Here is a 26,361-nt window from a genome sequence, read left to right on the forward strand (position 1 = left end):
CCGACACACACTATGAAGTAACCCTACCCACAAACACACTGGAAAACAACCCGACACACACTATGAAGTAACCCTACCTACAAACACACTGGAAAACAACCCGACACACACTATGAAGTAACCCTACCTACAAACACACTGGAAAACAACCCGACACACACTATGAAGTAACCCTACCCACAAACACACTGGAAAACAACCCGACACACACTATGAAGTAACCCTACCTACAAACACACTGGAAAACAACCCAACACACACTATGAAGTAACCCTACCTACAAACACACTGGAAAACAACCCAACACACACTATGAAGTAACCCTACCCACAAACACACTGGAAAACAACCCGACACACACTATGAAGTAACCCTACCTACAAACACACTGGAAAACAACCCGACACACACTATGAAGTAACCCTACCTACAAACACACTGGAAAACAACCCGACACACACTATGAAGTAACCCTACCTACAAACACACTGGAAAACAACCCGACACACTAACCGAACACACAATGCACCACAATAAAGAGAGACTCATTCAAAACAACCATCAACAACCATAGTTCACGTTACAGTTTTAATATATTCAATCATTTTCACCAAAAGTGATACAGACCTCATTGATTGATGAACACATTTTTGGTTACCTGGTCTGGGGAGACACAAGAGTCTCTGGTCTGGGGAGAAACAAGAGTCTCTGGTCTGGGGAGAAACAAGAGTCTCTGGTCTGGGGAGAAACAAGAGTCTCTGGTCTGGGGAGAAACAAGAGTCTCTGGTCTGGGGAGACACAAGAGTCTCTGGTCTGGGGAGACACAAGAGTCTCTGGTCTGGGGAGACACAAGAGTCTCTGGTCTGGGGAGACACAAGAGTCTCTGGTCTGGGGAGAAACAAGAGTCTCTGGTCTGGGGAGAAACAAGAGTCTCTGGTCTGGGGAGAAACAAGAGTCTCTGGTCTGGGGAGAAACAAGAGTCTCTGGTCTGGGGAGAAACAAGAGTCTCTGGTCTGGGGAGACACAAGAGTCTCTGGTCTGGGGAGAAACAAGAGTCTCTGGTCTGGGGAGAAACAAGAGTCTCTGGTCTGGGGAGACACAAGAGTCTCTGGTCTGGGGAGACACAAGAGTCTCTGGTCTGGGGAGACACAAGAGTCTCTGGTCTGGGGAGAAACAAGAGTCTCTGGTCTGGGGAGAAACAAGAGTCTCTGGTCTGGGGAGAAACAAGAGTCTCTGGTCTGGGGAGAAACAAGAGTCTCTGGTCTGGGGAGAAACAAGAGTCTCTGGTCTGGGGAGAAAGAAGAGTCCTGTTGAAATGAAATGCAGCAGAAACATTGATGCTCATTGCTGACAATAGATTGCCACAGTGTAAAAAAATATGATGAGGTGTGTGTATGAGTGTGTGTACCGTATGAGGATGTGTAAGCATGAGAGAAACAATATCAATCTCTTTGCCTGCATGTAAGTGTGTATTTGCGTGACAGAGAATGAAAGAGGAAGAAGAACTGAGATTGGGAGACAGAAATAAATGTTGTGTATGTGTGAGTGTGAGTGTATGTGTGTTTTTGCATGCATGTGTATGAGACCTCTCCATGGCAGCTGTGCATTTCTCCCTGTGTTGGAGGACTGGGGCTAGGGGGCGCTGTAGACTCTAGGCCTGGGCCAGGGCCTGTTTAAGGTCTCGGAGCAGCATTGAGCCCATGACACTCTTCTCTGTGTTGATGGTGATCAGGGCTGTAGACGACTCCCTCAGCTCCACCGTCACCAGCACCACAGCTCCACTACTGGCCGTCTTACCAGCAAACCTACAGGGAACAGGAGATACAAGACTGGGTTACAGCACTAACTGGATACTGGGTTACAGGACTGACTGGATACAAGGTTACATGACTGACTGGATACCAGACACAGGGTTACAGGACTGACTGGATACAAGGCACAGGGTTACAGGACTGACTGGATACAAGGTTACATGACTGACTGGATACAGGGTTACATGACTTACTGGATACAGGGTTACATGACTGACTGGATACAAGATACAGGGTTACATGACTGACTGGATACAGGGTTACATGACTGACTGGATACAGGGTTACATGACTGACTGGATACAGGGTTACATGACTGACTGGATACAGGGTTACATGACTGACTGGATACAGGGTTACATGACTGACTGGATACAGGGTTACATGACTGACTGGATACAGGGTTACATGACTGACTGGATACAGGGTTACAGGACTGACTGGATACAAGGCACAGGGTTACAGGACTGACTGGATACAAGGCACAGGGTTACAGGACTGACTGGATACAAGGCACAGGGTTACAGGACTGACTGGATACAAGGCACAGGGTTACATGACTGACTGGATACAAGATACAGGCTTACAGGACTGACTGGATACAAGATACAGGGTTACAGGACTGACTGGATACAAGATACAGGGTTACATGACTGACTGGATACAAGATACAGGCTTACAGGACTGACTGGATACAAGATACAGGCTTACAGGACTGACTGGATACAAGATACAGGCTTACAGGACTGACTGGATACAAGATACAGGGTTGCATGACTGACTGGATACAAGATACAGGCTTACAGGACTGACTGGATACCAGATACAGGGTTGCATGACTGACTGGATACAAGATACAGGCTTACAGGACTGACTGGATACCAGATACAGGACTGACTGGATATACAGCGGCAAGAAAAAGTATGTGAACCATTTGGAAATACCTGGATTTCTGCATAAATTGGTCATAAAATTTGATCTGATCTTCATCTAGGTCACAATATACAAACAGTCTGCTTAAACTAATAACACACAAACAATTACACGTTTTCATGTCTTTATTGAACACACCGTGTAAACATCCACAGTGCAGGTTGGAAAAAGTATGTGAATCCTTGAATTTAATAACTGGTTGACCCTCCTTTGGCAGCAATAACCTCAACCAAACGTTTTCTGTAGTTGTGGATCAGACCTGCGCAACGGTCAGGAGGAATTTTGGACCATTACTCTTTACAAAACTGTTTCAGCAATATTATTGGGATGTCTGGTATTAACTGCTCTCGAGGTCATGCCACAGCATCTCAATTGGGTTGAGGTCAGGACTCTGACTGGGCCACTCCAGAAGATGTATTTTCTTCTGTTGAAGCCATTCTGTTGTTGATTTACTTCTGTGTTTTGGGTCGTTGTCCTTTTGCATCACCCAACTTCTGTTGAGCTTTGGCGGACAGGTAGCCTAACATTCTCCTGCAAAATGTCTTGATAAACTTGGGAATTAATTTTTCCGTCGATGATAGCAAGCTGTCCAGGCCGAGGCAGCAAAGCAGCCCCAAACCACGATGCTCCCTCCACCATACTTTACAGTTGGGATGAGGTTTTGATGTTGGTGTGCTGTGCATTTTTTTCTCCACACAGTCTTGTGTGTTCCTTCCAAACAACTCAACTGTAGTTTCATCTGTCCACAGAATATTTTCCAGTAGTGCTGAAGAACATCCAGGTGCACTTTTGCAAACTTCAGACGTGCAGCAATGGATTTTTTCGACAGCAGTGGCTTCTTCCGTGGTGTCCTCCCATGAACACCCTTCTTGTTTAGTGTTTTACGTATCGTAGACTCGTCAACAGAGATGTTAGCATGTTCCAGAGATTTCCATCTTTAGCTGACACTCTAGGATTCTTCTAAACCTCACTGAGCATTCTGCGCTGTTCTCTTGCATTCATCATTGCAGGATGGCCACACCTAAGGAGAGTAGCAACAGTGCTGAACTTTCTCCATTTATAGACATTTTGTCTTACTGTGGACTGATGAACATCAAGGCTTTTAGAGATACTTTTGTAACCCTTTCCATCTTTATGCAAGTCAATAATTCTTAATCTTAGGTCTTCTGAAATCTCTTTTGTTCGAGGCATGGTTCACATCAGGCAATGCTTATTGTGAATAGCAAACTCAAATTTTGTGAGTGTTTTTTATAGGGCAAGGCAGCTCTAACCAACATCTCCAATCTCGTCTCATTGATTGGACTCCAGGTTAGCTGACTCCAATGAGCTTTTGGAGAAGTCATTAGCCATGGGGTTCACATACTTTTTCCAACCTACACTGTGAATGTGTAAATGATGTATTCAATATAGACAAGAAAAATAAACAAATAACACACAAATTATTGTAAGCACACTATGTTTGTCCATTGTTGTGACTTAGATGAAGATTGGATCAAATTCGATGACTAATTTATGCAGAAATCCAGGTAATTCCAAAGGGTTCACATACCCTGTCTTCTAAAGTGGCAAGAAACAGTAACAGAACCAACTAAATACAGGAATGACTAGATACAAGGTAACATGAATTATGACAATGCACATTTAGTCTTTCAGTCTAGGGTGTCACTAAGTTTAGGGATGTAAGTTAAGGTTGCATAGCTGACCTATAAACTTCATGAAATTAACAACCAATGTGTGTTTCAGCTGCCAATACTCTTAAAGGAAGAATCCACTCATTCCTTTAATTTACAGTGTTAAATAACACTAATGTGTGAAAAATATTTTGGGGTGAACAAATGTAGCATTTTGGCATTATAATAAAGTTGGAAGCAACATGGAAAATCGTTGTGGAAATCCGTTGCTGCTCAAGTCCACTACAAAATCCACAATGCAATGCTCTTTCTATGGGCTGGCTAGCTACACACAATAATACCAAAGACAATATCAGCATGTAACGGAGCTAAACTCAGCAAAAAAAGAAACGTCCTCTCACTGTCAACTGCATTTATTTTCAGAAAACTTAACATGTGTAAATATTTGTATGAACATAACAAGATTCAACAACTGAGACAAACTGAACAAGTCCCACAGACATGTGACTAACAGAAATTTAATAATGTGTCCCTGAACAAAGGGGGGGGGGGGCTGATACTGACTGTTACTAGCTGCATTAAGCACTGGAGTGCATCTCCTCCTCATGGACTGCACCAGATTTGCCAGTTCTTGCTGTGAGATGTTACCCCACTCTTCCACCAAGGCACTTGCAAGTTCCCGGACATTTCTGGGGGGAATGGCCCTAGCCCTCACCCTCCAATCCCAGATGTGCTCAATGGGATTGAGATCTGGGCTCTTCGCTGGCCATGGCAGAACACTGACATTCCTGTCTTGCAGGAAATCACGCACAGAACGAGCAGTATGGCTGGTGGCATTGTCATGCTGGAGGGTCATGTCAGGATGAGCCTGCATGAAGGGTACCACATGAGGGAGGAGGATGTCTTCCCTGTAACGCACAGCGTTGAGATTGCCTGCAATGACAAGCTCAGTCCCAGACCATGACGGACCCTCCACCTCCAAATCGATCCCGCTCCAGAGTACAGGCCACGGTGTAATGCTCATTCCTTCGACGATAAACGTTAATCCGACCTCACCCCTGGTGAAACAAAACCATGACTCGTCAGTGAAGAGCACTTTTTGCCAGTCCTGTCTGGTCCAGCGATGGTGGGTTTGTGCCCATAGGCGACATTGTTGCCGGTGATGCCTGGTGAGGACCTGCCTTACAACAGGCCTATAAGCCTGCAGTCCAGCCTCTCTCAGCCTATTGTGGACAGTCTGAGCACTGATGGAGGGATTGTGCATTCCTGGTGTAACTCGGGCAGTTGTTATTGCCATCCTGTACCTGTCCCACCGGTGTGATATTCGGATGTACCGATCCTGTGCAGGTGTTGTTACACGTGGTCTGCCAGTGCGAGGACGATCAGCTGTCCGTCCTGTCTCCCTGTTGCGCTGTCTTAGGCGTCTCACAGTACGGACATTGCAATTTATTGCCCTGGCCACATCTGCAGTCCTCATGCCTCCTTGCAGCATGCCTAAGGCACGTTCACGCAGATGAGCAGGGACCCTGGGAATCTTTCTTTTTGAGTTTTTCAGAGTCAGTAGAAAGGCCTCTTTAGTGTCCTATGTTTTCATAACTGTGACCTTAGTTGCCTACCGTCTGTAAGCTGTTAGTGTCTTAACGACCGTTCCACAGGTGCATGTTCATTAATTGTTTATGGTTCATTGAACAAGCATGGGAAACAGTGTTTAAACCCTTTACATTGAAGATCTGTGAAGTTATTTGGATTTTTACGAATTATCTTTGAAAGACATTGTCCTTAAAAAGGGACGTTTCTTTTTTTGCCGAGTTTAGTTAGTGCAGTTTGTTTAGGCAATTTTACAGCTTTCAATTTCGGAGTCTACAATCTTACCATGTTGGGACGGCAGGTAGCCTAGTGGTTAGAGCTTTAGGCCAGTAACCGAAAGGTTGCTAGATCGAATCCCCGAGCTGACAAGGTAAAAATCGGTCGTTCTGCCCCTGAACAAGGCAGTTGCCCATGCTACGTCAATGGGCCGCGCGCTGCATTCTGGGCAATTCTGGGACAAGGAGCTCTACTTCAAGGAGTGAATTGGAGTCTATTGGGCGCCAGCTCAAAAACCCAACATTAGCATGAATTTCATCAACAACAAGTACATTACAAATCTTTTCCGAAATGTGAGATAATTAACATGCTATCTGTAGTATCGTATAGCTTTGGAATCGTGACATGATGTACTTTAGAGGAAAATAGACACGTTTCTCGACATATACACTGACTTTGAGAAGGGATTGCGTGGCGATTAGCTTAGCAATCGCGTGACACAGCATGACAACGTGAACGCGATTGGTCGAAAGTCTTCTGGGTGGGATTCCCATCTCCTTTCTATAATATCTCTGGTAACTGCACCATGCAATGCACCCTGGACTAAAGTGGCAGACAAACAGGAAAAATGTGCTAGACCATCCGTTAAGTTAGACATTTCTCGAGGTAGGAATATCGCAAAATTATGATCAATGGCTCATTCGAGAGAAGACATCCTTCCAAGTTATGACATCAGCCAGTATTGAAATCTGACATGTATGATAGAGGTTTTTGCGATCTAAATGTCGTATTCCTATTAACTTCCAGTGTAGTGAGAGTGACTTTATCACGGTGCTACGTCATACTGGCCGGATTTCTGCCTGCTTGAACGCTAATAACTCAGATACACATGAAAACTGAAATGACCCAGGGAGTCGATAGAACATCACTCAGAGATGCACAAAAACAATATAACATTCAAAATGTCTGAAACTTTCCTTTAACACACACCAAGCAGGCCCTCATAAATCCTCCATTAATACAATTCCCAAACACTACAAATCATGTAATTACCCAGCATTAGTGAGGGGGTGTCAGAGAGAGAGGGAGAGAGAGAGATAGCCAGTCTATTATCCAGCTGACTAAAAAGCCATTAAGGAGGAGAGACACTCCTTTTGTCAATCAAACACATTCACCCCCTTTCCCCAGAGAGAGCAATAGAGAGTGTGTGTGGGGGGACCCTCCCTCCCCCAGGAGAATTCTCAGCAGCGCGGTTTCCTAGGATACCAGCCCCACAGACAGGGGGACTAAAATGGGGCACACATGGTGCCCATTGAGGGTGCTAACAAGAGCCAGGCAGCGGGCCTGACCCAGGGTGACCCAACCCCTCTTTAGGGTGACAGGCCTGTGCTGGGCCCCCTTCTCCCTCTTCCCTGTCCCCTCTGGTGCCCCACGTGGCTGACACCACCCAGCCATCTGCCTCCGTTTAGCACTACATCCCTGGGACAAAGGCCCCCCGTGGACCCCTGGTTAGGCCTGACAAATACCCCACAAAGACCCGCTCTTAGAATTGACAAGTAGCCCTCCCTCAGGCCTGACAATACCTCAGTGAAGAGGAGCCCCCCACAGCAGATAGAGAAGGCTCAGAGCATGTTAGGAACAGGCCTGTAGACAGGACCAGGGGCCACTGGGCTGGCATTGTTTCAGTCTCTGGGTACAGCTAAACAACACCACCACCAACTAACACCCTATGGGATAGGGAGGAGGACACACCCTATGGGATAGGGAGGAGGACACACCCTATGGGATAGGGAGGAGGACACACCCTATGGGATAGGGAGGAGGACACACCCTATGGGATAGGGAGGAGGACACACCCTATGGGATAGGGAGGAGGACACACCCTATGGGATAGGGAGGAGGACACACCCTATGGGATAGGGAGGAGGACACACCCTATGGGATAGGGAGGAGGACACACCCTATGGGATAGGGAGGAGGACACACCCTATGGGATAGGGAGGAGGACACACCCTATGGGATAGGGAGGAGGACACACCCTATGGGATAGGGAGGAGGACACACCCTATGGGATAGGGAGGAGGACACACCCTATGGGATAGGGAGGAGGACACACCCTATGGGATAGGGAGGAGGACACACCCTATGGGATAGGGAGGAGGACACACCCTATGGGATAGGGAGGAGGACACACCCTATGGGATAGGGAGGAGGACACACCCTATGGGATAGGGAGGAGGACACACCCTATGGGATAGGGAGGAGGACACACCCTATGGGATAGGGAGGAGGACACACCCTATGGGATAGGGAGGAGGACACACCCTATGGGATAGGGAGGAGGTCACAAATGTGCGCGCGCGCACACACACACACACACACACACACACACACACACACACACACACACACACACACACACACACACACACACACACACACACACACACACACACACACACACACACACACACACACACACACACACACACATGTGTGTCTGGCTGTGCCTCTGGGGAGCAGCTAAATTACCATCAACAGAGGAGAGGGAGTTTATCAGGCAGCTCTCAGTCCTCTGACTTAATTAAAATATTAGCCACTTCAACAGGACACACTCCACTGAAAACACCACTAATCCCTCCACTCCTTCATTCTACCCCTCCACTCCTTCATTCTACCCCTCCACTCCTTCATTCTACCCCTCCACTCCTTCATTCTACCCCTCCACTCCTTCATTCTACCCCTCCACTCCTTCATTCTACCCCTCCACTCCTTCATTCTACCCCTCCACTCCTTCATTCTACCCCTCCACTCCTTCATTCTACCCCTCCACTCCTTCATTCTACCCCTCCACTCCTTCATTCTACCCCTCCACTCTTTCATTCTACCCCTCCACTCTTTCATTCTACCCCTCCACTCTTTCATTCTACCCCTCCACTCCTTCATTCTACCCCTCCACTCCTTCATTCTACCCCTCCACTCCTTCATTCTACCCCTCCACTCCTTCATTCTACCCCTCCACTCCTTCATTCTACCCCTCCACTCCTTCATTCTACCCCTCCACTCCTTCATTCTACCCCTCCACTCCTTCATTCTACCCCTCCACTCCTTCATTCTACCCCTCCACTCCTTCATTCTACCCCTCCACTCCTTCATTCTACCCCTCCACTCCTTCTTTCTACCCCTCCACTCCTTCATTCTACCCCTCCACTCCTTCATTCTACCCCTCCACTCCTTCATTCTACCCCTCCACTCCTTCATTCTACCCCTCCACTCCTTCATTCTACCCCTCCACTCCTTCATTCTACCCCTCCACTCTTTCATTCTACCCCTCCACTCTTTCCTTTTCTCTTCTCGTTTAGCAATTGTGTAGGCCTAAATATGTCATTTTTCAAATGTACCAATCTAACGACTCCAATCTAAAAGCTCCGGCTACCAAAAACAGAGCTTTAGATATGTTTAAAAAACAGCACAAACGCTCATTTTAAAGCCCTACCCAGCCACTGTGTCCTGTGCTATAACCTCATTCCACGTAAGCTGCCTGAGGTGTGTGGTCACTGTGGCTTAAGGATTTTAGGGATGGGGGGAGATCTCTTGCTCTCTCTTCAGGCCAGAAAACAGTATGTTTCATTTGTCACTGGTTGGTGTGATTTAAGTGTCTCTGTGTGTGTGTTACTTCTGTGTACAGGTCTGTCTGGTTGGTGTGATTTAACTGTCTCTATGTGTGTGTGTGTTACTTCTGTGTACAGGTCTGTCTGGTTGGTGCATAATGAAACATTTTATCCTATAGTTCTGAGCTGTAGGCCTCTGGGCAGGATTCTCCCTGGTTCTGATTTCACACTGAGGACTAGAGACGACACACTGAGGTGACACACATCATGAAAATAAAAAATAAATGTAACGGGGCACAGTGAAGCATCATTTACAAACCAGACGTGAGCCCAACTACACACACACACACACAGTAGGGGTGATAGTGGTCCTAACCAGGTCATTGGTATGCCTATGCTCTCCCCAGGCAGGCGTGAGAGGGGCTAAACACTGGATTAATTGCAGCGTATGAAAAGAAAAGCAAACGATAACCCCCGGACTTAGAGAGGAGGGATTGGCATCGATCGGCAGACTGCTGCTAAGCATCACTCTCCAATTATGTGTGATTCTCCTCAGTGGAAGGAGCCTCTCCCTGATGCCATCTGCCTCCAGTACACCTCCAACACCCCACCATGCAAACACTAAGTGGGCTTCACCTTTACATTCAACCTCAGGCTGGGTCAGGAAGAACAAGGATCAGTCTGCCACCCACCACTACCAACTGGCTGTACGAGAGACATTACTGGATTGGATTTATGTTGAGCTTTTACAGCACTTTACATTATATGAATATTCAACCAAAAATTCCAGAAAAACATTTGAAGTAAACATAATAATGGTGTTTTGGACTGGTCCGACATATAGCGGCTGCCTGGTAGACAACACTAACAGGCCCTGGCTGGTTAAAGCCATTAATGCAGCAGCATGCTCCCAGCAACCCCACACTGAGCTGAGCTTAACTGGGCTTCACTGGCCATGTGGTCAGATGAATGTCCAAGACCAAGTGTCCTTCAGTAGGGTGGTCAGATCAGACCAGCTACAGCCAGATGGGTACTGCTATTAACCCCTATTAGAGAGCAGTACATTTCCCAGAACACCGCCATACGGACACTGAGTGACCACACTGCAGCCCATATGGACACTGATGACCACTAGAGAGAGGGAGATAGAGGTGTGTGTGTGTGTGTGTGTGTGTTGACCACTACACAACAGGGGGAGATGAAGGGATAAAGAACAGTTCACAAGGACAGTATACAGATGTGTTAAATGCAGAGTTGGGGATTGGGAAGAGAGAAGACTCACACTCAAACAGATATTGTTAGCAGTGTTATTGAATATGTTCATAAATAACCATTGCTACTACTGTTTATAATTGTTATTATTTGGAGGCACATTCAACAATAAAGCTCACAAACCCACTAAAAACTGGATAATAAAAAACAAATAAATATTATTAAGCCTAAAAGCGCTTTGGGCTGCAATTTGTTTGTATTATAGGTGATAATCAAATAATGATTTTTACGAGTAATAAAATTAAGGGGATAAAATACTGAACATCTTCATTAATTTAAGATTAATAGGACAAAAAGTATATTTGCATTTAACTCCATTTCAGTCATCACCAAATGGAAATAAAATTGGATATATAAATATGTTATATTGAAGCAAAGTAAACACAGCTTAAAATTCCCAAGGTGCACTTTTAAAAATGAAGGTCTCTAACCAACCAATGCATACAAATACGATCACATTTGCTTTCAAACGGAGTGAAAAATAGAGCAGATTTATTCTATTCCCCCTGTTTAGACACAAACAAGAACAGCTTTTTCTACATTTGCTTTTCTGCTTGATTTATTGCCAGCCTCCTTTCCATCAATCTATTGGGCTGTGTTGAGGTGGTTAGGTTTTCCTCCGTTAGTAAGGGCAGCTTGTAGAGAGTAGCAGTGCTGCACCCTGCTGGTGATGAACAGGACTGCATGGCTGAGAGGGAGAAGAGGTGCACTATACACCCATGTACACATGCGCACAAACCTGATATGCAGCTAGCTTTTTTCCTTAAATTATTCTAATAGCCACAATATCAAATGTAATATAGTATTGTGGCTAATACCACCACACAATATAAACATGATACCATGTAAGATCATCACTTCAAGGCTGAACCCTGACCTCAAGGGAGAGTGCCTAATTTGTGTGCTGGTGCCCAGGCAGGAGAGGCCTGTCCCTAGGGAGGAGAGGGTCCTAGTGGAGTTCACCTCCATCACAGTAACATTAATGCAGTGTGACCTCCACAATGAGCTCTCAGTGTGTGTCTCCCCTCACATCGATCCTTCCTGTGTGCATTTGTGTCAACACTGGTCTGTGTGTGTGTGTACACGCGCGTGTGTGTGTGTGTGTGTGTGTGTGAGAGTGCGCTCTAGTAGTTGTGCAGCATCAATTATAACCCCACCTATGAGATACCTCTTCGGTACTTTCAGATCTGAAGAAAACGGTGGACGGCTCCAGCTAACCTAACTTCCAGTACACCTATCTGACTCCTTCAGATGTGCAGAAGGGGAGGCTGCTAGCCCAGGGGTCGTCTTTGGACCAGGTCCATGTCATCATTGCGAGACCAGAGGAGAGCGTGTCGTCATTAAAGGACAGTGAGGAGAGTGTGGCTTCCTCCCCAGCCGTCAGCCAGCCAGCCAGGCAGCAGAGAGAGATTGATAGCCCAGAGTCATTTGTCCTATTGGTTATTCTAAATGAAGTATGGGCTTATTGGAGGCAGGCCTCTCCCACCGGCTAACATTGATTTCCACTCACTCTCCTCTACTCCTCCCAGCTCCCTGTAACCTTGTGCTAGTGTCTCATTCCTCCTCTTTCTTTTTCCTTCTCTCCATCTCTCCCTTTCTCCCCCTTGGTTTTTCTATCCCCTTCTGTTTATCCCCCGTCCTCCCTCTCTCCCCCTAAGATCCCTTATTTTCAGACAGTTGGATAGACAGGGAGGGAGGTAGAGACAAAGTAAAAGAGGGACAAAGTGGGAGACAGATGGAAAGATAGGAGAGACAGAAAGAGGGACAAAGAGGAAGTGAAAGAGAGACAGGTGAGGAAACAGAGAGAGAGAGCAGGAGAGAGATAGATGGAGGGGTAATTATCCGTCAGGTGTGTGTGTGTGCGTGACGGAGAAGGAAGCTCATTAGCACACCCTGTGTACACCAATTACACAGCAAGACTTCACACACACCGTTCTCTAGGCATTCCCCTGGCAGAGCCGTCTCAGGCAGGGACACACACAGACAGTCAAACACATACGTGCAAAGCAGAGCCGAAAAAACAAACAAACCCACACGTTTGTTTTACTATTGTTGTGGGGACCAAACAATTCATTCCCATTCAAAATGCCAATCCCTTACCTTAAATAACCACACAAAAAACACAACACACACACCTGTGGACGTTGTCTTGACCGGATGGAACCACTCCCAGGTTGGCCACGGTTGCCACTGGTCTGCTGATTGGTTGGCTGGTCATGTTCTCTGCTGCCATGGTGATGGTTGCCGAGCTCTCGTTCATGCCCAGCAGTTTACCTGATTGGGTGAGAAACAGTTTAGTGAAATGATGCACTCACAACACATCTAGAGGTTGCTTTGCAGGTGCGCTGGAGAATAATATTCATTGACTGCACTCAATACCCTGTGACACACAGCCAGCACACTCTCCTCATTCTGACAGATGACAGGAAATGAACATAGTGCTTGAGAGCTTGACTGTGTGGAAGATGAAGAAAGTGCACCCAACATGCCAGAAATAGTTTTTAATGAGGACTGGAGTGAATGGCAGAGAGAGGGAGGGAGGCAGGTTAGAGTGAGTGGGGGACGACGACGACGACACACACACACACACACACACTACTCCATTCAGGTCAAAATAACAAATCTGTTTAAAGATCGCCTAAAGAGAAGGAAAGTTGTTCTGTTTAAAAGAGAGGGGTGGGTTAAATGTAGCCTTTGTCTCCTCTTCTCCCTGATTGCTGTGAGGAGTAGAGATCAGAAGCGGAATCTAGTGAATGAAGATTCATTAATGAATTAATCAGACAAGGAAGGCATTAGTAGACACTTAGAGAAGAGTGGTGGCCTACATACCGCATTCTCTCAACAGCTCTCCTCGGTGTGTGTATGTGAGTGTGTGTGTTTACAAGATATTTCAGCCACTCTTGGAGGACCATTGAAGTTGAATGGAAAATGTATTTTTATTATGAGGAATTTCTGCATTAAAGCCTCCATAAAAAGCAGGCCTGTATTATTGGAATCACTTATGAAGCCATTAACAACAAACTGCCTTTGTTGCTGCTTTGACTGGTGTGACTACAGCACACGGCTCAGTAACACTTTAACAGGGACTTATCCTAAACACCATGAAATACGGCGTGATTGGTCATGTTGAAGATAATGTAGGTAATGTTTAGTCTGACTGTGTAAGATAATGATTATGATATTTTTTGTAGTTAACGCTGTATGAAAGCTCACCTTGCTCCTTGCGGAAGTCCAGTTCGGTCATGGTGATGGGCAGGAAGAGTTCCCCTATGGCAGGCTGGATGGACACACTGAAATGGTCCTCCTTCGTACTGATGGACAAACAGGACAACAGTGAGTGTCGAAGGGCCACAACTATGTTAGTGTGTTATGTTTCTGTCCGTGTGTATAATAGTACTGTAGTGTTTTGCGATCATATACCTAATAACAAAATCAAGCTACCAGTAATGCTCAAACAAATGGAAATTAGGGGTGTGTGTATGTGACATTTTCTCTGTTCTGATTGCCATACAAAACAAACTGGGTGATTGGCATTTTGGCGCGGATTGATTTGCTCTGTCCCAAAAATGTTTTCTGATCAGCCTATTGATCAGCGAGCGGAGCAGAGCAGAAAGGTGGTGGCATAGACTGCTGTTCTGTTCTGCTCTGCTCTGGGAAGTCAGAGCAGAGTTCATTAATGAGGGGGATAATTGTTATCTCTGAAACAGGATCAATGGTGGGTGATGCCTCACCTGGGAGTCAGGTCAGAGAGGAGAGGAGGAAGAGGAGGGATAGAGAAGAGATGGAGATAACAGACCGGAAAAGGGGAGTTTTCTTCTACAGCTAGAAGAAAAGCAAGTTATGGATAGGAGGAGGAGGAAGAAGAGGAGGGAGAAGAGGAAGAGAGCCATGGCTGTTTCAGCCTCACTGTGTATAATGACTAGAAGACAGGGTATCTTACCACAGCTGGAAGTTGGCTGCTTGTGTTGAGTCATTGAAGTCGATGCCCATGAAAACAGTCACTGAGGCCTCCGGCTCCAGACACTCTGAGAACAGAGAAGAGGAGGATGAGAGGGAGAGAGGAGTGAGTGAAAAGGGCAGAGAGGGAGGATGGGGGCAGAAGTGAGAGAAGAGGAGGAAAGGAAGAGAGGAGTGAGTGACAAGGGCAGAGGGGAAGGGAGAGGGCAGGAGAAGAGAGGGAAGAGAGGAGGAAGAAAGGAGTGAGTGACCAGAACAGAGAGCGAGGTAGTGGGCAAAGGAAGACAGAGATGGAAGAGGGAAGAGAGGAGAGGAAGAGAGTGACAAGGGAGGGGGCAGAATGAGAAAGAGGAGGGCATTAGAGTGGAACAGACAGACAGGCATGCAGACAGACACTACTTGTGTTTTCTACTTCACAAAGCCAGGCCACTGCGTGTGAGAAATCCATCTTTCAATCTCATCCTCCGCAACGAGACCAAAAAAGAATAGCTTATTTCCAAAACAACAGGTTTGTCAAAGAGAATGTCAGGGTCTGAAGAGAGAGTGAAGGAGAGGAAGAGAGAGAGAGACAGAGAGGGTGGAGATGGCTATGTATAAAGTAGGACAAGAGAGAGGGATGAGAGAGATGAGGAAGGAAGAGGGAGAAAGACATGGAGCAGAGAGATCTGTGAGGAAGAGGATGAGGGAGAAAGATGAGGGAGAAAGAGGCCTAGAGGAGACAGATCGACAGAGTCATCCTCTATGCTCTCCTGAGCAGCCCTGTGTTTCAGCGTGGAACTCTGTTTCACACAGAGGAGAGGACCCTGGACACCAGAGGACAGACACTGAAAACAGAGACATCAAACACTCCTCTTCTCAACACTCCTGCCTCAAAGCTGCTTTATATCACCCCTCTTTCTCTCTCTTCCTTTTCCCCCCATCTCTTTAACTTCTTCCCTCGCTCATCTCACTCTTTCTCCTCCTCATCCCCCTCTACATTTTAGTTTTGAGAGGAAGGTGGACTTTACTACAGTAGATGAATACATGTAGATGCAGGTGTGGAAGCGCCAGATATGTTGAAATGCATTGTGAGCCATGCTACTGTAGGAACAGTGCTCTGTATCATTAATTTTTAAGACATTGTGATAGAGTAAGGTATTTCTTCCGCACTCACTTTCTCCTGCTCAATTTGAAAACCGACTCCACACACACACACACACACACACACACACACACACACACACACACACACACACACACACACACACAATCGATCCCAATTACCCAGTGTTTGGCAGCCTGAGTTCCTTCAATGCCCAATCAATCCACAGCCAATTGAAGCTTTTAACGTGCTTGAGCGCACACGACTTTTCTTTTTCATCTCTTCTTTTGCTTTTCTTTGATGTCTGCAGGGAGAGTTGGCCCAGAGGTGTGTGTGTGTGTGTGTGTTATGAATGTAGATATTCTCTAATCAATATGCCTTCCCAGGGATTATGTGGATTAATACGCCCAATCTCAGCTATAGAAGATCATAACAGAAAACAAGGTCTTGATGGTTTCCTATCATATAGGCTTATAGTCCTCCATAGTATAATGACCTAATACAGGGTCTGGAGTGACCAGCAGAGCACCTATTTTAAAATGTCACGGAACATAAGAGGCCTCATATAGATTTGTAAGAACGAGAGGTCATACCTGTATGTGCAAATGAATTCGTTTTACATGAAAATCATTAGGTCCTGGATGGCAGTGTGATGCAGGGTAGTTAAGGCCTTTCCCTCGACATGACATAATACGTAACCTGGATGATGTTTCTCGCTCTCTCGCTCTGGTGGGAGGGGCTATAGGAGGACGGGCTCATTGTAATGGTGGGAATGGAATTAATGGAAGGAGTCAAACATGTGGTTTTCATATGATTGATACCGCTCCATATATTCTATTCCAGCCATTACAATGAGCTTGTCCTATATACACAGTGTACAAAACATTAAAAACACTGTTGTGGTAATATTGAGTTACATCTGCACTGATTGAAGTGGATTTGTGACATCAATAAGGAATCATAGCTTTCATCTGGTCAGTCTCATTGAAAGAGCTGATGTTCTTAATGTTTTGTACACTCAGTGTACACCCTTGACTTATTCCACGTTTTGTTGTGTTACAAAGTGGGATTAAAATGGATTTAACGATCTACACAAAATGTCATGTCAAAGTCGAAGAAAAATTCTAACATTTGTAAAAGAATATCATGAAAAATAAAACAGGTTGATTAGATAAATATTAAACTCAGAGCCAATCAATACATGTTAGAGTCACCGTTGGCAGCGATTACAGCTGTAAGTCTAAGCGCTTCCCACACCTGGATTGTGCAACATTTTCTCATTACTCTTTTCTAAATTCTTCAAGCTCTGTCAAATTGGTTGTTGATCATTGCTAGACAACCATTTTCAGGTCATAGATTTAAGTCAGAACTGTAACTCGGCCAGTCAGGGTCATTCACTGTCTTCTTGGTAAGCAACTCCAATGTAGTTTAGGCATTGTGTTTTAGGTTGTTGTCCTGCTGAAAGGTTCCTGGTGGAAAGCAGGTTTTCCTCTAAGATTTTGCCTGTGCTTAGCTCCATTCTGTAAATGTTTTATCCTGAAAACTCCCCAGTCCTAACAATTGATTACAAACGTACCCATAACATAACGCAGCCACCACTATGCTTAAAAATGTAGAGAATGGTACTAAGTAAAGTGTCGTATTGGATTTCCTCCAAACATATCACTTTGTATTCAGGACTAAAAGTTAATTGCTTTGCCACATTTTTTGCAGTATTACTTTAGTGACTTGTTGCAAACAGGATACATGTTTTGGAATATTTTTATTCTGTACAGGCTTCAGTCTTTTCACTCTGTCATTTAGGTTAGTATTGTGGATTAACTACAATGTTGTTGATCCATTCTCCTATTACAGCCATTAAACGCTGTAACTGGTTTAAAGTCACCATTGGGCTCATGGTGAAATCCCTGAGCGGTTTCCTTCCTCTCTTTTAACTGAGTTAGGCAGGACACCTGTATCTTTGTAGTGACTGGGTGTATTGACACACCATCCAAAGTGTAATTAATAACTTCACCATGCTCAAAGGGGATTTTCAATGTCTGCTTTTATTATTTTTACCCATCTACCAATAGGTGCCCTTCTTTGTGCGGCATTGGAAACCTCCCTGGTCTTTGTGGTTGAATCTGTGTTTAAAAATTGCACAGAGTGAGTCCATGCAACTTATTCTGTGACTTGTTAAGCAAATGTTTACTTGTGAACTTAATCAGCTTCTTGATATGCCACACCTGTCAGGTGGATGGCTTATCTTGGCAAAGGAGAAATCCTCACTAACAGGGATGTAAACACATTTGTACACAACATTTTACAGAAATACGTTTTTGTGAGTATGGAACATTTCGGGGAATTTTATTTCAGCTCATGAAACCAACACTTTACACGTTGCGTTTACATTTTTGTTCAGTGCATATACACTACAAAAGTATGTGGACACCTGCTCGTCGAACATCCCAAAATCATGGGCAATAATATGGAGTTAGTCCACCTTTGCTCCTCTGACAGCCTTCACTCTTCTGGGAAGGCTTTCCACTACATGTTGGAACATTGGTGCGGGGACTTGCTTCCATTCAGCCACAAGAGCATTAGTGAGGCCAGGCACTGATGTTGGGCGATGAGGCCTGGCTCGCAGTCGGCGTTCCAGTTCATCCCAAAGGTGTTCGATGGATTTGAGGTCAGGGCTCTGTGCAGGCCAGTCAAGTTCTTCCACACCGATCTCGACATTTCTGTATGGACCTCGCTTGTGCACGGGGGCATTGTCATGCTGAAATAGTGAAGGGCCTTCCCCAAACTGTTGCCACAAAGTTGGAAGCACAGAATCGTCTAGAATGTCATTGTATGCTGTAGATTTACGATTACCCTTCACTGTAACTAAGGGGCCTAGCCTGAACCATGAAAAACAGCCCCAGACCATCATTCCTCCTCCACCAAACTTTACAGTTGGCACACGATTTTTACGCACTACACGCTTCAACACTCGGTGGTCCCGTTCTGTAAGCTTGTGTGGCCACCAACGCTGAGCCGTTGTTGCTCCTAGAGGTTTCCACTTCACAATAACAGCACTTACAGTTGCCCGGGGCAGCTCTAGCAGGGAAAAAAATTGACGAACTGACTTGTTGGAAAGGTGGCATCCTATGTTGAAAGTCACAGATTTTCAGTATGGGCCATTCTACTGACAATGTTTATCTATGGAGATTGGATGGCTGTGTGCTGGATTTTATACACCTGTCAGCAATGGGTGTGGCTGTAATAGCCAAATCTACTAATTTGAAGGGGTGTCCACATACTTGGTCAGGTAGCGTATTATGTTATCTAACTCACCTATAGTATTGAAGCAGTGTATTATGTTATCTAACTCACCTATATCATTGAAACTTTGTATTATGTTATCTAACTCACCTATATTATTGAAGCTTTGTATTATGTTATCTAACTCACCTATATTATTGAAGCTTTGTATTATGTTATCTAACTCACCTATATTATTGAAGCTCTGTATTATGTTCTAACTCACCTATAGTATGTACATACAACCTCAATCAGCCTGACTAACCGGTGTCTGTATGTAGCCTCGCTACTTTTATAGCCTCGCTACTGTATATAGCCTGTCTTTTACTGTTGTTTTATTTATTTACCTACCTATTGTTCACCTAACACCTTTTTTGCACTATTGGTTAGAGCCTGTAAGTAAGCATTTCAGTAAGGTCTACACCTGTTGTACTCAGCGCACATGACAAATAAACAGTGTATTATGTTATCTAACTCACCTATAGTATTGAAGCAGTGTATTATGTTATCTAACTCACCTATAGCATTGAAGCAGTGTATTATGTTATCTAACTCACCTATAGCATTGAAGCAGTGTATTATGTTATCTAACTCACCTATAGCATTGAAGCAGTGTATTATGTTATCTAACTCACCTATAGCATTGAAGCAGTGTATTATGTTATCTAACTCACCTATAGCATTGAAGCAGTGTATTATGTTATCTAACTCACCTATAGCATTGAAGCAGTGTATTATGTTATCTAACTCACCTATAGCATTGAAGCAGTGTATTATGTTATCTAACTCACCTATAGCATTGAAGCAGTGTATTATGTTATCTAACTCACCTATAGCATTGAAGCAGTGTATTATGTTATCTAACTCACCTATAGCATTGAAGCAGTGTATTATGTTATCTAACTCACCTATAGCATTGAAGCAGTGTATTATGTTATCTAACTCACCTATAGCATTGAAGCAGTGTATTATGTTATCTAACTCACCTATAGCATTGAAGCAGTGTATTATGTTATCTAACTCACCTATAGCATTGAAGCAGTGTATTATGTTATCTAACTCACCTATAGCATTGAAGCAGTGTATTATGTTATCTAACTCACCTATAGCATTGAAGCAGTGTATTATGTTATCTAACTCACCTATAGCATTGAAGCAGTGTATTATGTTATCTAACTCACCTATAGCATTGAAGCAGTGTATTATGTTATCTAACTCACCTATAGTATTGAAGCAGTGTATATTGAGTCCTGTGGGGCTCCTGTCTCCAATGTGGATCTGTTCCAGAGGGTGGTCTGTGGTGTTGGTCAGGCTGATCTGGACTGACACCATGGTGGGCTGGTAGAGACAGGGCTGTCTGGGGAACTGGTACTGGGCTGACAGACCTTTACCTGTCATACGGTGCAGCAGGTCATGGCTCTTCTCTGGGACAAACGCTGGACCGCTCACCTGGAGAGGAAAGGAGAGAGCAGGGACAGAGCTGAGTAAACAGGGACACAAACACAGAGTGGACCAATGAGAATATGAAAAGGTCTGAAGAACAGAATGTTGGTTAACATTTTGACAAATATGGTCTTTGTCAGGTAACCAAACCCAGATAACCCCACATAGAAGTAGGTATGTTGTTTGGTGACGTAGGTCCAGCTCTCTTCATTAAATATCTACTTACCATAGGCTACTCCACTTACGACTGCAGGATAACTGAGGTTTTGTTGACAACTTATGCCTAGCTCTGTTCATTAACCATCAACCATTCTTCCTGGAAAAAGGCCATTTCAGCCATGTCCTAGAAAAGTGCCATATAAACCCAATGTATTATTATTATTCCTATACACTATGTCCCCAATCAGGCAGGTTAGTAGTGAGTGGGTGGGATAGTCTGATGCAGCTCCACGGCAGGCTGAAGGACTGCTCTGGCTTAATGAATGGGAACACTAGAGGACTGCTCTGGGCCTAGCCTGCCATTCAGCGTTCTATTAACAGAGCTTTTACCTTTTCAACAGCAGGAACTGTAATTACCATAGCATAGAGAGGCAGGACAAAACACCCTGTCAGGAGAAGAGGGAGAAACTTACTGACAAATTCTGGGGGTTAAGGGGAGTGTTTTTCTTGTTCTTTATTTTCCCCTAGCACCATTAGCATGGTCCCTCTTTCATTCTGTATTCTGTTCGTTCTTTCATTCATTCTATTTTCTGTGCATTCTTATTCTGATTAACCAGCCTGACTCTCTTTTGACTTGTTGATTTGACAGTGGCCATTGCATCCTTTCGACTCTAGGTAATCTAGTCTACGTATACTGGTACAAGCCATCTACTTTACACAGACAAAGACAGATGCAAGCAATCACAATTAGGCTGCATGCAAAAAACAAATATACTTAAGCTGGCTAGGTGGTTTCATAACACTTTGCATAGGCATAAAACTACACTCCATTGCAATACCCCCATCAACAATTGTTACAAAATGCTACTTTTAATGAAGATTGAAGCTACTAGGCCTAAATGGTGTTACACTCATCATTTTGAGTTATCGGATGCCCACATCATGTCTCATTCATGTGTGAAAAGGCAAATAAAATATTTTTTCTTTTCTTTTTTCTTAACACTGTTTAGTGGCTCAATCTTCATTAACAGTAAAAGGCTACCTTGTTGACACCCAGTCCAGCCATGCAGTGACAGAACTGTCTGTCTCAACATCAGGACAATCATAGTCATACAGTGCATTTGGAAAGAATTCAGACCCCTTGACTTTTTCCGTATTTTGTTACGTTACAGCCTTATTCTAAAATTGATGAAATAGTTTTTTCCCCCATCTATCTACACACACTACCCCATAATGACAAGGTAGAAACAGGTTTTAAGATTTTTTTTGCAAATGTAGAAATGAAATGAAAATATCACATAAGTATTCAGACCCTTCACTCAGTACTTTGTTGAAGCACCTTTGGCAGTGATTACAGCCTCGAGTCTTCTTGGGTATGACGCTACAAGCTTGGCACACCTGTATTTGGGGAGTTTCTCCCATTCTTCTCTGCAGATCCTCTCAAGCTCCATCAGGTTGGATGGGGAGCGTCACTGCACAGCTATTTTCAGGTCTCTCCAGAGATCGGGTTCAAGTCCAGGCTGTAGCTGGGCCACTCAAGGACATGGAGACTTGTCCCAAAGCCACTCCTGCGCTGTCTTGGCTGTGTGCTTAGGGTCGTTGTTCTGTTGGAAGGTGAACCATCGCCCCAGTCTGAGGTCCTGAGCGCTTTGGAGCAGGTTTTCATCAAGGATCTCTCTGTACTTCACCGTAAGGATGGTACCAGGTTCATTCAGGCCAAAGACTTCAATCTAGATTTCATCAGACCAGAGAATCTTGTTTGTCATGGTCTGAGAGTCTTTAGGTGCCTTTTGGCAAACTTCAAGCGGGCTGTCATGTGCCTTTTACTGAAGAGTGGCATCCGTCTGGCCACTCTACCATAAAGGCCTGATTGGTGGAGTGCTGCAGAGATGGTTGTCCTTCTGGAAGGTTCTCCCATCTCCAAAGAGGAACTCTGGAGCTCTGTCAGACTGACCATCGGGTTCTTCGTCACCTCCCTGACCAAGGCCCTTCTCCCCCGATTGCTCATTTTGGCGTAACAAAATGTGGAAAAAGTGAAGGGGTCTGAATACTTTCAGAATGCACTGTATATTTCCCATATACTAAGTAGGCTACTAAGTAGGCTCCTCCCTGCTTCTCTCAGACAGACACATGGATATCAACCCTGTGTTAATGAGAGTAAAGTGAGAGAACGCTAAAACAAGTAATTAACACCTCCTGAATTCTTCTGTTACACCTGCTGCTGTTGGTGCTATGTGTTTACCTTGACAAGCTGAGACACGAGGGAGTGAGGGGTGGGAGAGAGACACACGAGGGAGTGAGGGGGGAGAGCGAGACACACGAGGGAGTGAGGAGGGGGAGAGCGAGACACACGAGGGAGTGAGGAGGGGGAGAGACACACGAGGGAGTGAGGAGGGGGAGAGACACACGAGGGAGTGAGGAGGGGGAGAGACACACGAGGGAGTGAGGAGGGGGAGAGACACACGAGGGAGTGAGGAGGGGGAGAGACACACGAGGGAGTGAGGAGGGGGAGAGACACACGAGGGAGTGAGGAGGGGGAGAGACACACGAGGGAGTGAGGAGGGGGAGAGACACACGAGGGAGTGAGGAGGGGGAGAGACACACGAGGGAGTGAGGAGGGGGAGAGACACACGAGGGAGTGAGGAGGGGGAGAGACACACGAGGGAGTGAGGAGGGGGAGAGACACACGAGGGAGTGAGGAGGGGGAGAGACACACGAGGGAGTGAGGAGGGGGAGAGACACACGAGGGAGTGAGGAGGGGGAGAGACACGAGGGAGTGAGGAGGGGGAGAGACACGAGGGAGTGAGGAGGGGGAGAGAGACACGAGGGAGTGAGGAGGGGGAGAGAGACACGAGGGAGTGAGGAGGGGGAGAGAGACACGAGGGAGTGAGGAGGGGGAGAGAGACACGAGGGAGTGAGGAGGGGGAGAGAGACACGAGGGAGTGAGGAGGGGGAGAGAGACACGAGGGAGTGAGGAGGGGGAGAGAGACACGAGGGAGTGAGGAGGGGGAGAGAGACACGAGGGAGTGAGGAGGGGGAGAGAGACACGAGGGAGTGAGGAGGGGGAGAGAGACACGAGGGAGTGAGGAGGGGGAGAGAGACACGAGGGAGTGAGGAGGGGGAGAGAGACACGAGGGAGTGAGGAGGGGGAGAGACACGAGGGAGTGAGGAGGGGGAGAGAGACACGAGGGAGTGAGGAGGGGGAGAGAGACACGAGGGAGTGAGGAGGGGGAGAGACACGAGGGAGTGAGGAGGGAGAGAGACACGAGGGAGTGAGGAGGGGGAGAGACACGAGGGAGTGAGGAGGGGGAGAGAGACACGAGGGAGTGAGGGGGGAGAGAGACACGAGGGAGTGAGGAGGGGGAGAGACACGAGGGAGTGAGGAGGGGGAGAGACACGAGGGAGTGAGGGGGGAGAGACACGAGGGAGTGAGGAGGGGGAGAGACACGAGGGAGTGAGGAGGGGGAGAGATACGAGGGAGTTAGGGGGGAGAGAGAGGGAAATTATAAAAAGAGGTGTGAGAAATCTCACAACAGTGTCAAAAAACCTCACAGTCAACAAAGATAAAAAGGGTCCAAGTAAACACGTGGGCAACGGTGAGAGTCAAACGAGGAGACAAATATAACTCCTCATTTCTGAATTGTGATGATGTGATATGACATGGGAAAGAGTGTCTAAGATGTTGACAGGAGATGGAGGTGGGTGGACATATTTGCCAGTCTCTTTCAGATTATACTGATAGGAGAAGAGATGTGTGTGAGACATTCTCAGGACTGTCATGGTGTGTGAGTGTGGAGAATCAGTTTGAAATACAACAGGGTGGAACTCAAAGTGCTGACAAAACAAGTTAGTAAACAGAAACAGACTGGCTAATCACATTCAAAAAGTCCAGTTTTTCCTCCTACAATGACACATAGTAGAGGAGAGCAGGTTATCCTCCCCTGGTAATAGCCAGCCCAGACGTGTCGTGTACCCCCAGACAGGAAGGGGGTCAAACAAACATTTGTCACGGCGCGGCGCCCTCACACTCGCCCGTCACGCCAACGGGGGAAATTTATCGGGCCACTTTTGTTCGTGTCAGAGCAGTCGTTGTCGATAAAGCTGGCCGTAATGTCTGCCACGCCTTCACAGAGCAGATTTACCTTCCTGACAAGCACATCCTGCTCCCTCCGCACTCAAGGTCCTGTTTAACACACCCGTGAGGAGGGAGGGATAGAGGATAGGATAGGACAGGGTTTCAAACTGCTTATCATCACCAATTTGACACAGCAGACAGTAATGACCTAACACACACACACACACACACACACACACACACACACACACACACACACACACACACACACACACACACACCCCTCGCCCAGTCTTCCGTCACTGTTGGCCTGTGAGGCAGGACGCATCCTCCAAACCCAAAGTGTAAATAACAGCAGGCTAGGGATGTAACCTTGCCTCCCGTGTCACACACACCCTTGGTGGATCTCTTTTTGTCTGGTCTCCTGGACTTGGGGGAAGGTGACAACGAGAGAGGAAGTTGATTGAGAGGCTCTATTATGTCTCAACTGTGATGGATGACACACTCCAGTCACCTTCAGAGCCCGGACACACACACCCACGCCGTGGGACCACACGCTCACCCCCTCCCAGCATCCTCTCTGGTAAATTACCTGAAAATCTCGCTGATATATTCAAAAGGGGCTAACCGTAACTTGGCATCTGGCGAGCATGTGAACGCATAACATGTCCAATTTAAGAGAACGAGTGTTTGTTAGGAGATGTATGGGGATGTATTGAAAATCCATTTCTGTTTTTCTGACATTGGCTGCTTGTTACTTCAGAAAGAGGATTTCATTATGTCGTGAGATTGTATGAGAGCGAGAGGTGTAAGAGACGTGTGTTTGACTTGATTTTAATTGTTCCCTCAGTCAGTCAGGAGATGACAATTAATTGAGTCAGTCTATCAGAAGACCTTGACTAGAAGGAGTCAGCAAGATGTCACTGCAGTCACCTACAACCATATTAAGCCAACAGGAGTTAGTTAGCTCAAAGCACACAGACAGAGGTTAGCTCACCTGGGACCATTCATCACAAAATGAGATTTTTAAAAAGTGATTCATCTTGGTACTTTTAAAGAAACATGGACAGTTATGGTACACCAAGACACGGTGGCATCAGTTTAATTGAAGCGTTTGCATCAGGGGCTTGATTCAGACAGACAGACAACCCCCTACCTGTGGTGGAAAAAGCACCCAAATGTCATACATAAGTAAAAGTATAGATAACTTCATAGAAAGTTACTCAAGAAAAGTGAAAGTCACACCGTGAAATACTACTTCAGTAAAAGTCTAAAAGTATTTGGTTTTAAAAATACTTAAGTA

General features: G+C 45.7%; 1 protein-coding gene across 3 annotated transcripts in view; it reads right to left on the bottom strand.

Moving 5' to 3' along the window:
* Positions 1-574: 574 nt before the first annotated feature.
* Positions 575-26,361, bottom strand: part of LOC106568153 (adaptor related protein complex 3 subunit beta 1) — an 85,895-nt gene continuing 60,108 nt past the window's right edge. For all 3 annotated transcript variants that reach the window (XM_014138251.3, XM_014138242.3, XM_014138233.3), the window contains exons 23-27: positions 20,602-20,830; positions 15,002-15,086; positions 14,275-14,372; positions 13,197-13,335; positions 575-1,805 (exon numbers count right to left, since the gene is read on the bottom strand). In XM_014138251.3, coding sequence (XP_013993726.1) covers positions 1,652-1,805; positions 13,197-13,335; positions 14,275-14,372; positions 15,002-15,086; positions 20,602-20,830 — 705 coding nt within the window. In that variant the 3' untranslated portion in view covers positions 575-1,651. The remainder of the gene's footprint in view (positions 1,806-13,196; positions 13,336-14,274; positions 14,373-15,001; positions 15,087-20,601; positions 20,831-26,361) is intronic.

Source organism: Salmo salar, chromosome 01, assembly GCF_965601325.2.
Source record: "Salmo salar chromosome 01, fSalSal1, whole genome shotgun sequence".
Lineage (NCBI taxonomy): Eukaryota > Metazoa > Chordata > Actinopteri > Salmoniformes > Salmonidae > Salmo > Salmo salar.